Here is a 15,196-nt window from a genome sequence, read left to right on the forward strand (position 1 = left end):
AAAATTTCATAGCTCGTTGGCACATGTGTGTGTGTACAAGGATGCAGAGGTGGGCATAATCTTTGTATTGCTAAACTGAAGATGAAGTTAAAGAGGATGAAGAATGTCAGAGACTGTGCATTAATAGTGATCAATTAAAAGATCCAAGCACAAAAATTGCTTTTCAGCTTGAACTAAAGAATAGGTTTAGTGTTCTAATGGAGTTAATTGAAGAATTTAAGATTGATTTAGGAGATACTATAGTGGAAGAAGTAGAAAAGCCATCAATAAACTCAAAAATGGGAAAACAGCCAGAGAGGTTAATATTACTGGGGAGCAAGTGATGAAACGTCCATCCAGAGTTACCTTGTATTTTTGAATAGAATATCGAATGAAGAAAAGAACCCAATCCAGTGGAAGAGAGATCTTATAGTAAAATCCCAAAGAAGAGTGACCATGCCAACTTCAGTAACTGGAGAGGAATCACATTATTCTCAGTGCCTGGGAATATTATGTTCAACATCATCCTGGAACATACCAAGAAACAAAAAGATTTCCAACTTTGAGAGGCACACTGAGGGTTTAGACTGCTGAGATCATCTGCATATTGTTGATCTCACAGGCATATTATCGAATAAAATGCAGAGTGGCAAGTACCTCTTGTGATAACTTTTATAGATTTCCAGGGAAGTCTCTGGAAAATTATGGCATGCTATAGAATACCATCAAAATCATTAGAATTGTTTGACGGGTTGTTGACAATGTCAAGAGGAAATTAACTGCAGAAGGCAACTGAGAAATATTATGGGCAAATGATAAAGTACAATTGGATGACCTTGTTTTTGCTGGTGGCATAGTGTTGCCCAGTTCAGCACATCACTTAATGGAAGAAAAGACCCAGCTTTTGGCAGACACAGAAAAACAAGTTGGTTTGTTCTTCAACAAGGGGAAGACAAAATATATGTCAGTCAATGTTTCAAAAGCAGCCATCAGAGAAGACGGAGAAACATGAGAAGAACATTATCTGGGCAGCGAGATGTGCAATGATGGTAATACATTGCTAGATATCCAGCAATGGATAGCAAAAGCAGCAAACAACTTTCATAAACTTGAAAAGATTTGGAAAGGAGCATGATCAGCACTGATACAAGACTAGAATTTAACACTAGCATCATATCTGTCCTCTGTTACAGAGCACAGTCATGGAAATCCATAACAGCAATTGATAAGAAGATCAAGTCATTCCAAAGTAAATGCCATCAGAAGATTTTCAGAGTTCACTAGAAAAAGTTCATTACAACACGGAAAATTCTCACTAGAGCAAACCAACTTAAAGCATCAAATATGGCAAGATGATGATGATAGCTATATTTAGGACAAGCTTTAAGGATGTCACATACACGACTTCCATGGCAAGACACCATCTGGAAAGAGAAAAAGAGGACTACCTCAAAAACATTATGTAGAATCTTATTATGTAGAATTATGTAGATAATTCTACATAATTATCATTATGTAGAATTTAGAAAGAAGCTAAATCCATCAACATGATGCTTGGAAGCCTGAACAGACCAGCACAAGATGGAAATAAATGACACAAACTGGTGGACACTCCATGCACCTGAGAGTGCAGAAGGATAAAGAAGAATTATTATGCCCATTTTGTGCACACAATCCAAGGCCCCACTGGCAGTGATTGCTTTGGCTGACTACCTTACTTTAAGGCCATCAGCATCAGTTTGTAAATTTATTATTCCTTCCAGTTACAGTGCAGCTGGGTTTCCTTTGGCAGTTGTTTAGGCTCAGTGGTTGAGAAATTTCAAAGCAGCCAAAGGGATTTAGACACATCTTCCACTATGTCTAAATTCCTTAGATTGCTTTGAAAGATCTCAGCTAGTGTATTTATACAGCTTCTTCAGACTTTGTGGCCGCAGATACCTTGATCTTTTGAAGAAGTGTGCATTTTAAATTTGTAGCATGTGCTCAGAACAAAGGCTAAGGAAGATATAAAGACTGCATTTTGTACAGCTTTAGACAATATCAGTGCTGGGGAGGCTACAGGAGACTTGTAGAATTCAAGGCCAGAAGGAACCAATGTGATTATCTAGTCTGACCACTGGCTGAGAATTTTTGCGCTATGGACAGAAAGATGAGGTTATCCTGGGCTAAATATTTGTTGAAAATGCATAACAGGTGCCGTTCAGATGCCATGCGCAGCAGGTCAAAGTTCTATGCTGAGGCAGAGCAGCAACCTTCCGTTTTCTGTAATGAAAGTATTTATTTATTTTTAAAGTTTACATATTGTTAAAAAGCATTATGAAATAAGAAATCACAGATGCACAAGTTCCCATCTGGCTCCACCTAGTGGACCTGGTTGCAACTGGGAAACTGAACGGAGGGTGAGCAGAGAGAGTATATAGTACATGAGGCTGGCAGTGTAATACACTTTATTTTGAAATGTGGCCATATAAATGATAAGCTGCAGTGGGAAGTGAGGTGCACTGGTTGCATTTATGCCTAACTCATAAGAAGTATATGATATTTAGGATGTCCATACGTCCTGTTTTGGCCAAGCAAAACTGAACATTTGTAAAGTTTGCTCTTGCCAACTGATGATCAGTTGGCAAAAACAAACTGGACAAATGCCCAGTTTTGCCAAAAATGTCGGGTGCACCCCTCCTAGGGGTGCGTGGAGGAACGCTCAGGGGGGTCTAGGGCAGGGGGGCACCCTCAGACCAGTCCTGGGGGGAAGGGGGGAGTGCCACCCTCGGGCCAGCCCCATATGGTATCCTGTTTTCACTTTGGGAAATATGGTCACCTAATGATATTGCACATGTTGTATTCACATTGTAGCAGAGAGCGCTGAAGTACTATTGAGCAACAGAGAGTGAAGATAGTTCATAGAAATAATAGAAATGGAGGACTGGAAGGGACCTTGAGAGGTCACCTAGTCCAGTCCCCTGCACCAGGGCAGGAATAAATATTATCTAGACCAGCCCTTACAGGTGTTTGCCAAACCTGTTCTTAAAAACCTTCAGTGACAGAGATTCCACCACCTCCACAGGACGCTCCAGTGCTTAATTACCTTGACAGTTAGGAAGTTTTTCCTAATGTCTAATCTAACACTCCCTTGCTGCAATTTAAGCCCACTACTTCTTGTCCTGTCCTCAGTGGATAAGGAGAACAAGTTGCTATACCTAGCAGATGCTTGTTATGAATATACATATTGGAATAAAGTAATAATAAATTCATATCTCCACCCTTCACTTATAGACCTCAAAGTGCTTTACAAATGACTGTAAATATCAGAGCTGGTCAACTTCTTTTTTTGACAAAGAATGCTGGGAGACAATTTGTGTTCTTGTGGATTTTTGAAAAATTTACAAATGAAAAGTTTTGAATTTTTGTTTAGTTTTGGTGGGGAAAATCTTTGTCTTTCTCACTTTCTTATTCTCCCCTGCCCCCCTCTTTCCAATGAGGAAAAAAAGGTGGGTGGACAAAAAAGGGAGAGAAAGCGGAGAAAAACATTTTTTCTCACTTTTCAATTTTTCAAGTGGAAAGAAGGAGAAAAAATAACAGCAGTTAGAGCAAGTGTGTTTTATTCCCACTGAAAGAAAACAAGTGTTTTGAAATATTTTTAAAATTTTTCAAAAAAGTGTTCTGAAATTTTTCATGAAATGTATTTACTTTTTTTTTTTGACCATCACTTATACTTATCACAATCCCTATTTTACAGACAGGGAAATTGAGGAGGAGAGGTGAAGTATGAAATCTCTCTCTTTCTGTAGCTTGGTAGAAAACCATGTGGTGCTCTGTTGTAGCCGTGCAGTATACTCCTCTGTAATTGCCAGTGTAGAGATGCACCACTGAGCAAGAGGCTTCTGGAGTCATTTTGTCACACTGAGCTCTTTTTCCCAGCATGGAGGAGGCTGGGGTCAGGACACCAAGCTCTCTTAGGATTGTGTCATTAGTAGCTTGCTGGACCAGAGCTGCCTTTGTGCTCATAGAGCAAGAAAAGGCATTGTGGTTCTGGAAGGGATTACAATGAGGGTGAAGAAGAGACGCCTTGAACACTCATGTAGGTACTATTCTAATTTCCTGCAGACACAACTACACAAGACTGTTAAAGACTGAAAAAAATCTCTCTCATATCACTGATAAATGGAACAAAAAGTAACCTGATTGTTTTCTCATAGCAACATCAGATTACAGATCACTTAGTTTTATCTCAGATGGGTGAGTGAATCAGTCACCACATACCACTATGACCTCTGTATTCACACTTGAGAAGGGAACGACAAGTTTCCTAAGAAAAGTAAGAAAGAAATGAGTGTTAATTTTCAGCTTGAAAAGTAATCAGATGTTGATTACAAAAGTAATCCTGAGAACTAATTACTTTTGCTGTAATCATTTACTTTTGAACTCCTGCTTATGTATGTACGGTGATGAGTCCATTACAACTCCATTGGGTTCCCGCTAACAGGCACATTCTAGTAAAAATAAAGCAGTGCAGAGCTGTGTGTGTGTGTCGTGTAAAGGAGCAACATAAGGGATTTAATTCATGTAACACTAGGTGCTGGGTGATTATTCATTTGTGCAGCTGTGCTTCTGCAGCATTCTTCCCCTTTTAATTTGCAGTGCGCTGTGTTCCCAATGAATAAAAACAGGCGACTAAACTGTGCTTTGAGAAATGTTGATTTTGGTTTTGCATACACAGCAAAGCTGCGTGCGGTGGCAAGATATAAACTTGTTTTATTTTATTTAATTAATAGATGCAGTAATAGAATTCAGGGATCTCAATCATGTAGTGGGGATTTTAGCAGCAGTTCTATCATGCAATGCCATTATTTGTGGTGTGGTTATTATTCCATGCATTTCTGAAGCATTTATCAGCCTATGAGCTCCTTTTATGTAGTTTAGAAATACAAATTATCCCCAAATTTGGACAAGCCTGTCCTTCACCAATCTCTGGCAAATAAATAAAAATAAATGCATACTGTAAGATATAAAACAGTGGCATGAAGGAGTGCTGTCCATCAATTAAAAAAAAAAAAAGGAAACACAAAAGCAATCAAGTTGTACAGCAGATATTTAAAAATACTTAAGCAAAATCTTGTTTCTGCCGCTGCATTATATGGAGAACCCCTTTTAAATAATAATATTTAGCTGTCACATAGCACTTTTCATTCATAAACCTCAAGCTGCAGGACTGGGACCATAGTGGATATAAATAGAAGGCAGCTGTCTTGAATAACTCCTGAAAAGGAACTAAACTCTGTCCTTCCCACCATTTGCCCACTTTGAGCTAAGTACTTCTTCCTCTATTAGCTGCACCAATTGCTGATGGGTGGCAAATTCTGTAGTCATCCACTAGCCATCACCTTCAGCCCTCAACTAAAACCTCTCCAACGCATCATCAAGGACCTACAACCGATCCTAAAGGACGACCCATCACTCTCACAGATCTTGGGAGACAGGCCAGTCCTTGCTTATAGACAGCCCCCCAACCTGAAGCAAATACTCACCAGCAACCACACGCCATACAACAAAAACACTAACCCAGGAACCTATCCTTGCAACAAAGCCTGTTGCCAACTGTGTCCACATATCTATTCAGGGGACACCATCATAGGGCCTAATAACATCAACTACACTATCAGAGGCTCATTCACCTGCACATCTACCAATGTGACGTATGCCATCATGTGCCAGCAATGCCCCTCTTCCATGTACATTGGCCAAACCGGACAGTCTCTACGTAAAAGAATAAATGGATACAAATCAGAAGTCAAGACTTATAACATTCAAAAACCGGTCGGAGAACACTTCAATCTCTCTGGTCACTCAATTACAGACCTAAAAGTCACAATATTACAACAACAAAAACTTCAAAAACAGACTCCAACAAGAAACTGCTGAATTGGAATTAATTTGCAAACTGGACACCATTGAATTAGGCTTGAATAAATACTGGGAGTGGATGTGTCATTACACAAAGTAAAACTATTTCCCCATGTTTATTCCCCCCCTACTGTTCCTCCCACGTTCTTGTTAACTGCTGGAAATGGCCCATCTTGATTATCACTACAAAAGGTTTTTTTTTTCCCCCCCTCTCCTGCTGATAATAGCTCACCTTACCTGATCACTCTCCTTACAGTGTGTATGGTAACACCCATTGTTTCATGTTCTCTGTGTATATAAAATCTCCCCACTGTATTTTCCACTGCATGCATCCGATGAAGTGAGCTGTAGCTCACGAAAGCTTATGCTCAAATAAATTGGTTAGTCTCTAAGGTGCCACAAGTACTCCTTTTCTTTTTGCAAATTCTGTAGTGTTTACTCAACAGGTGACCTGCTCTTGTTGTGAAATTCCTCACACTTCCTATTTTATCAGACTGCCAAGAAATGTGTCACCAGTATTTTTGTCAAATACCAGATTAATAACATGTAGTATGTGTTCTTGAAGCAACTTTCTCATGCAAAGATTTTGTATTAATTTTACCATGGATTTTGGCTCTGTGTAAAGCAGCTCTGAATTCTGTTTGTTTTGGATGGCATTGAGAAGATGGATGCCGTTCATTCTGTGTGAATGAATGGTGGTGGTGGTGTACAGCACAAGAATAACTGCTGGGGAGCTGGTTACAACAAGGATGTCCCCCAATATGGTTAAAACGTGGGTCTGTCTTGTAGCATGGAGAGCAGCTTAGTTGCTCAGATACTGTGTTGAAGAGCACACTATAGGAACTCAACTGATAAGTAAAAATGACTTTATATTAAGGATGCTCCCTTCAGAGATGCCACAACCGCTTATGACACCATAGTCAGTCTCTGTCCAAGGTTGTAGCATTGTGGACTCAAGGCCACTATAGGGTGGACAGGCTCTGTGACCCCATGACATTTTTCAGAGGGGGAGGGGTTTGTCCTAGTGTCCATGGCCAAAAATTTCCCTCCCCTGCCCAATGTTGTATGTTGAATTGCTGGTGCACTCCCAGTCCAGGAGCACTGAATAGGTACATAATTTGCAATGCATGTCAGAATCCTTCAAGGCGAAAGATGTAATAGGTAGCATCATAGGGATAGATGCTATATAGGCTACTTTAGAAATAAATGGGAATTGAATGTCTACATTCCTGGGTGACTTTGAAAATCCCACCTGTGAAATATACTCATCGCTACTTTTGCAAAACTACCCTTTTTATTATCTTATGTTTTCTTGCATTATAATAGGTATTGGGGGAAGACACACCTTTTGTTAAATCATATCTATGGACAAAGAGGTTAATTAGTTTCTCTCAGCAACCAAAAGCCTTCCCTGTAGAAAAGAGTGAAGCAGGAGTTCAGATTAGAGCTTCACGCCATCAGTGAATTTAGAGCACACCTGCATTATGAAAACAGTCATGTGAGAGACCCAATTATAACACAATTGACCCTGAGATGGTTAAAATATAGTTTCTTCTTGTAGTGTAGATAGGAGCTCACCATGTCCAGAGCTGTAGCGGTAAAGTTCTATCTATACCAGAAGAGGGAACCATGTGATAACTTGGTCCTAAGGATGGCTGCTTTCACAAGTACTCCTTTTCTTTTTGAGGATACAGACTAACATGGCTGCTCTCTGAAACCTGCTTTCATACTGTAGATGGGGCTGAGGGACTTTTATGGCAATCTGAGGTATGGCTTAGGATGCAGCAAAGTAGTTCAATAAAGCACTGATCCATTCACTACCTCTCAGTGTTACTGCACTGAAAAAGGAGTGGCATATTGAAGTTATAATTGTCTCAGCAGATGACATTTCCTAGATCTTAATTATCAGCTGGGAGGCTTAATGGTCCAAGATGCAGTTGACTCCATCAATAACAATATTTTGCACTTATATAGCACCTTTCGTTTGAGGACCTCAAAGTGCTTTACATATATGAATTGTTTAAGCCTTCCAACACTCACACAAGTTAGGTGAGTAGTAGTATCCCTGTTTGTCAGATGGTTAAATTGAAGCACAGGGTGGTCAAGTGAATTGCTCCTAGTCAAAAGAGTAGGTCCATGGCAGAGCTGGGCATAGAATCCAGAAACCCTGACTCCTGATTCTCTATGTATGTCACTATACTGTGCTGGACAGCTTTACCTCCCCTGGAAATACCAGGGGGATAGGTTGTTATTACTTTTATAAGATTAAAAAATAGGTGCATTGATTTTTTTTTTAGTTGATGATAAAGTTTCAACTGCTATCTACAGTGCATTGCTAGAGAATTATAGTGGAATGCTAAGTCTATTATAGTTAAGGTTTAGACCAGCTTTCTTTTTAAAGCTCCACTCTTCTAAGTGCTCTAAAATCTGCATGGTTACTCAGATAAATGCTCTGCATCTTAGCCAATCAGATATCTAGAGTCTTCACTCAGCATTCCATTCAGTTTATAATACATATTCGACTTACAAGAAAGAATCGTCTGAGATGACACAGACAAAAATATCAACTTTTAAAATTAAGAGCCCCATTTTTTACTCTCACACTGCCTTGAACTACAGATGAGTATAAAGGTGTGAATACTAATGAGCTGAGATCTAAAAAGCTGAGATTTCTTTTCTTTTCTTCCTTTCTTAAGGTATGACTGTGCCCACTGCCAATATACAGTTCCACAGGTTACCCAGTGCTGTCCCTGTGGGAATCACCAGGGGACAGGGTGACAACCAAACAACAAAGGTCCCATAATGCCTAGGCATACTAGTGAGAGGATTTTTATATTCACATTTGAGTTTTTGGCAAAATGACATTGGAGGATATAATGATGTCATTTAATTTCCTCCATGTAATGTAATAAAAGCCTGCTTTTGCTGAAAAAGATCTTTAGGAATTTATTATCATCAATTATTTGTATTACAATAGCAGCCAGAGCACCAATCAACTTTGGGATCATAATATGTTAGGCCCCATTGTACAAACACATAGTGAACAACAGTGCCTGCCCCAGAGTGCTTACAAACAAAATGACATAGATGCAGAAATTACTTTAGGGTCAGTGACTGAGCAGCAAGGCAGGGAACCCAAGCAGCACAGAAGAATGTTGGTAATCATGGAGTGGATACTTCACTTTGGGTTCAGTCTGGAACAGGGAAAAACATTGTACTTTCTGGCATTTTAAACTTCCCATAATGGAGTCATAGCAGCACCCAGGGTGACACACCCATTTTTCATACTTATGTTTGAAGCTCTTTCACCCTTTATTTGAAGAGATTGTTGGATTCTTCTGGTGAAATCACGGTGCCACTGAAATCAATGGTAAAGCTCCCATTTACGTCATTAGAGCCATGATTTCACCCCCCTCTTTCTAGCCCTCTCCCTTCCATTGCGGCACGCAAACAATGGAAAGAGTGGTAACAGAGAGAAGGGAAAAGACAGTGGTTCAAGAAGGGATGTGTGTGTTTCAAGCCTCAAAGCGGCGAATTTGCCAAGGACTGAGTGGAGGAATTCTCCTTCTCTGCAGAATTCAGCCAACCCAGATCTCTAAACTAGAATTTTCTCACATAGGTTTTCTTTTAATTATTTTTTTAAAAGAGGGCTGAAAAATGTGTGATCTCCACCGTCGTGCAAGCAATGTGCAAGGTGGCTACCCCCCTTTCTTTTCATCTATGAATGGGCATCTAATGATGATGTGACATTCAATAAACTGCCTGCTTACAGGATTTTAGGTGCTCTTCACCTACAGAAATGTTATTGCAAACTGGAGCAGCTACACAGCAGGCTGGTGGCTTTAGAGCTTTTCAGAAGAAGATCCTTCCTAACAAGAAGTCTTCAAGTAAAAGATGCTCCTCCTGGTGGATAGGTGATTCTCACTCTAATCAAGAGATCTGTGATCATGTGGATCATGGAAGTGCATAGTTCATCTTCACATGAGGCCAATAGGATCATTACACAGTGACACTCCGGGTGATAAGGCAGAATTAAATCTAGATGGAAGGTTCTCATGGCAAATGCAAGGGAATAGAGAAAGAGAAAGGCCATGCACAAAGGCTTGGCTTAATCTTTCCCCAAATTCTTGCCTGGATGTCATTAGGGAAAAATATTGGTCAATACTTATGGTCTACCTTCTGAATATTAATCATAATTAGTATTCGTACTCTAATAGCATTCACAATAGGCTAAGTGTTGTCTACACACACAGACCCTGTCCCAAAGAGTTTACAATCTAAATTAATTAAAGTCTTCCACTTTGTGTCCCAAGGATAAGGGGATGGACAGCGAGTCTTGAACAATCTGTACAATTGTAGGGAAGTAGATTTCCTTCCCATCAGATATTTCTGCAATGATAGCAGCTTTACACTTGTGTATGTCTCCACTAATAATTTCCACGGTGATAGCATCACAGGCATTTGTCGAGGAATTGTCGGTTCCATTTGATGAAGTCCCCAAGAGACACCAGGAATAATAAAGGTCTCAGATCCAATGAACCAGTCATGGCAACCTGGCCTCTGAGCAGCTAACACAACCCTGTAGACAATTAATGCCATTCACTGGCTGATATACAGTCCCTCAGTATTAATGGTGTTTCAGTCAAATACTAAGAGTGAGCAAACAGCTGTTGATTCCCATCAGTGCAATGCTTTCTCTGAAAATTGTCCTGGCTTTCCCTCCTCTTGCACAGGTTGAAAGGCCCCACTGTGACACCACTTCCTGTCCTGACTGTCTTGGTTCTCTTCTTGAACCACAGGCCCTGGCCTTCTCTCATATTCCCCTGTGCTATTTAGTCCTTCGTTCTCTGCAGGGCAGGCTGGATTAGCATCAGCATATTTTTCTTTGTAATGTTGGGTGTTGCCTGCAAAAGTCTCGCAGCGGTTCAGGTTTTCCTCTTGCACTGGACTCCCCACATTCTCATCAGCTGTTCCAGTAGCTGTTGTCCCCTCTTGGGAGTTTTGACTAACATAGACAACAATTATATCGCCCTTAAAATTCATTACTTGTCCACTTGATATAAATGTAGAGTTACTGTTTCCAGTCACATTTCCTAGGGAAAGGGAGGGGGGAAAAGCATATATGCGTGATTAATATTTTCTGTCAGAATTTTGTATCACGAGATGAATATTTAGCTGAGTGAATTTGATTCCTGTTATTTTCCCTCCCAGCACCAAACCTGTCATCCAAGTGTGTCTGGCTGGGATAATAGGAAAATTTCTCCCTTTAAAACTCATCACCTGGAGGCAAGAGAGAGATCTTTTGCTATATACTCTCCCCCTCCAGCTACCTGCAGCAAACCCTTCAGGATCCTGAATTTGCTCTCAAGTACACAAACCCAGATCATACTGGAAAATGCTCCACACATAATGTGTGTGTAAAATGCTCATTGTCTGTCTCTCTGAATATATATCTATGTCTTAGATATTCATAGATTACCAGTCACCATAGTGATTTTCAAATGATTGAAACTATTATGCAGACAATGCAGTAAGTTTAACTAAATAAAATTTGAAAGACTTAAAAAGGTTATTACCGAGCCATGGATAACAGACTTTCTAGAGTCCAATAGTGTAGAGTGTACGGATGGGGCAATCCTAGGAGCACATGAGATTATACTCTGTGACCCAGATCCTGCAATATGCTCAGTGACTTTAATGGGGCTCTGCATGGGCACAGGGATCCACCCATGTTGAGCACATTGCAGGATCAGGGCCTGTATCACAAAATCCTACTAGAATGATAATTAAAAGGTTTGGCCATGAGGTGTGCATGGCAGCCATAGGTGAGTTTACATTATGAGCTCGATCTTGCTGTCATTGAAGATAATTAATAATTTTGCCATTAACTTCAATAAGAGCAGGATGAAGCTCTGAAATTTCAAAATTCATACAAGAATTATGGGAAATGCTGGGAAGAGTTAACTTTCCCTCAGTTCAAACAAACAAAACAATAAAAACAGTTTTAGCTGAGTATTATTAGTGCTCTCTCTCTCTAAGATGTATTCTTCCTACTACAGATTACTTAATCAGTGTTTATGGACAGCTTCTAGAGATTTTTAGAAATTCATGATGTTTTATTGGCATTTTTTAATACTTTAAAATCAGCAATTTTTATAACCCTGTCACTGCAGTTATTCATTAATGTTAAAGAGGAAACCACGTACAATCACTCTTTATTAGCCATGGCCTAGCCCAGAGCAACCTGGTGTTCTCAGTAAACAGTCATGTTTGTATGCCATGACTGAATTCCAGTAAATGATGATGAATTCTTACAGGAGTACATCTATCGCACAGTTTGGCGGCACTTGGACTTCTTTTTTTAAAAGGCTCACTTTAGCAATATTATTTACTTTAACTAAAAACCACTACACTACTTCTTCATTTCTTTCCAGTTATCGTTGATTATCATGTGACTAAAAGTTCTCTCCTTTAAGCATTGCCTTATTTCCTGCCTGAGCTCTTTCTTTGGTGAAGGCCCAATCCAGGGTCACAATTCCCTGCCATCAACATGATGCTGATGTCACAAGTGCTGGATTTGTGGTTAGACTAATAACCCTTAGCATTTCCGTAGTGCTTCCTACATCCAAAGTACTTCATGAACATTCACCAGTGTTTATTGGTAGAACAGCAATTTTAGCTAAATTACATGAAAGTTAAATAGAAGTCAGTTAATGCTTAGCTGAATGCGATATGGGATTCTTAATTGCTTGTTAAAGATTCCAGGTTGATAGAAGAGGTGAATACTGAAATCCTCTTTCTCCAGAGAGTGGTAATGAAAGCTGTCCACTTTGCTCTACCAAATGTACATAAAACTTGGATCTAGAGGGACACTCTCCACAAGCATTCAGTCCTTTGGCAGCAACTGGCAGTCTTGGTAGAGAAACCAATCAGGATTATAGGGTTTGGTTTTTTTGTTACAATTTCAATTTTTTTGTTACTGGAACTGGAAGGTGGCCACAAGCTCAGTTTGCACAAGCCACCAAGCAGCTTTCACGTGGTAATGACTGTTGGTTGCTACTGACTTGGACGGGATTTGAACTTAGAAGTAAAAGACTCTGAATCCCATTCCTAATTCTTGAGTCACTCAGGGGTGAATGCTCTGAAGAAGTTAGGCTCCTAACTTTTATTGAAATCAACAGAAGTTAGGAGCCTAAATGGAAAGTTAGGAGCCAAACTCCTTTGTAGCATTCAGCCCTTAATCCTCCAGAGGGGGCTTGCCTGTGATAGCAGGGGACTGGACTTGATGACCCAGGCGGTCCCCTCAAATTCCGTGTCCTAGGTTCATAAAGGGCTTCTAAAAGGTCTATTTATAGTCAATACTAGAGATGGGCATGAACAAACACTACAGGTTCAATTCCTCTGAAATTTGGAGCATTATGAATTGGCACCTGAAGGCTCAGACCCATGTAACTGAACACTTTGGTTTGCAGTTTACATTTGCATGTTTACACTTTGGTTTGCAGATTTATATTTACATGCCCAAAGTCTTTCATGATAGGGCAGTTCAACATTTTTCATTTAAATTTTGAATATTGATTAGTAAAAGAGACACATATTTCCTTGGAATTTTTGTGGCAATTTCCCCCCATTTTGAAGCCAGTTCTCTTTCACAAAGCTGACATGCCACAAACTCTCAAACAGGGGCATTGCTGGGGGCAAGAGGGGCGGTTGTTGGAGCTATGTCCACTCCAAAATTTGCCTTAGCCCCCTACCCATAGCTACTCCTCCCAGCGCAATGGTCAAATGTTATGATAAGCAAGGGTGGCATGGTATGGTATTACCACACTTACTTCTCCGCTGCTATTGGTGGCAACACTGCCTTCAGAGCTGGGCAGCCAGAGAGCTGTGGCGGCTCATCATCAGCCCAGCTCTGAAGGGAACACTGCTGCCAGCAGTAGCGCAGAAGTAAGGATGGCAATGCCATATCATGCCACCTTTACTTCTGCAGTTCTGTGCTGTTGCTGGTGGCGGCACCACCTTCAGAGCTGGGCACCCAGCCAGCAGCTGCTGCTGCTGCCAGCCACCCAGCTCTGAATGCTGATGATGTTCAGGGCTGGCCTGAGGGAAAATGGCACCAGGCAAATAGGGGGGAGGGGGCAGCTCCCCATACAGTGACCCCTCCCCCCATGACTGGGGCGCAATGGCAGCAGGAAGTGTGGGGTTGCAAAGTTTCCTGCAGCCAGGGGAGGTTCCCAGAAGTAGATCTGACCCGTCCTCAGGAGTGGCTCTTGCAGGGGAAGAGGAAGTCCTGTCCCCCACAAGCCTATACAGGACTAGCAGCTGCAGCCCAACACAAATGTAAAACCCTCCAGCTGGAGAGCCCCCAGCTGTGCCCCTCCCAGGTCTGGGCCCAGTTCTTGGAGGCTAAAGGAGCCTTGGACTGACTATATGCGTGGGGGGATGTTGACCATGGAGCTCCCCTGACCAAGGCGCCCCCTCGACTATGGCGCCCTGGGCAGTCGCCCACCCCTAAGGCCAGCTCTGACGATGCTACCGATTCCTTTGCTGAAAATCACAACAATGGATGGATGGTCCTCAAGTGAAATGTCTTCTCTGCGGTAAGTAGTAGCTCAGTCTTCGTACGTGCGTTTTTTTGTTTCATAATGTATGTCAGTTTTTCACTAGTTTCTTGGAAACCTTGAGAAACACTTGCCCCACAATGTATGTTTAAGAAATTACATCTTGATTTTTGCTGCCTGTCACATGCTGTTTTTGTGCTTTATTGGTAGTGCTTTATTTATTTTGTGCTAGTTTTGCATTAATTGGCAGTTCGTTTAGTTAAGAACCGAATTGCTTTTGCTACTTTTACAAAGACTGTGACTCATGCGGGTGCACAACAATTAGAGCAAGAGTGAACCCCCCCTCCGAAAAAAAATCTTTAAAATGTTTCTAATTTTCTGGTTGTATGTATTTGATTGGGTTTTGATTTGGCTGGAATGGAAATATGGGCTCGATCAGCTAAGGAAAAGAGGTGTACTTAGTTCTGGTTGGTTGTTATTTATCTTGTTTCAAATAGTAGTGTGTGCACATTGTTGCTTTGGTTTTTTTGTGTGTGCAAATGGCTAACTTAAAAATATAATACAGTATAGTCTCTGATTTAAAGAAATTAGCCATCAGTATTATTTAACCAGTAATTTCCCCCAGAAGTTTGCGTGTTTATTGTTAATATTATTAGTATTAGCTTATTTATTTATTGGCTTCCTTTTTTTTCCTATTGATTTTCTGTGAATAAATGTTGCACCAGTGAGCTGCCAGAGATGTAGTTTAAAACTGA

At 40.7% G+C, this 15,196-nt stretch overlaps 1 protein-coding gene across 2 annotated transcripts in view; it reads right to left on the reverse strand.

Annotated features, from left to right (window-relative positions):
- Positions 1 to 8,800: 8,800 nt before the first annotated feature.
- Positions 8,801 to 15,196, reverse strand: part of TNFRSF11A (TNF receptor superfamily member 11a) — a 35,661-nt gene continuing 29,265 nt past the window's right edge. For both annotated transcript variants that reach the window (XM_048837165.2, XM_048837164.2), the window contains exon 10: positions 8,801 to 10,973. In XM_048837165.2, the coding sequence (XP_048693122.2) occupies positions 10,561 to 10,973 (413 nt within the window). In that variant the 3' untranslated portion in view covers positions 8,801 to 10,560. The remainder of the gene's footprint in view (positions 10,974 to 15,196) is intronic.

This window comes from Caretta caretta, chromosome 2 (genome assembly GCF_965140235.1).
Source record: "Caretta caretta isolate rCarCar2 chromosome 2, rCarCar1.hap1, whole genome shotgun sequence".
NCBI lineage: Eukaryota > Metazoa > Chordata > Testudines > Cheloniidae > Caretta > Caretta caretta.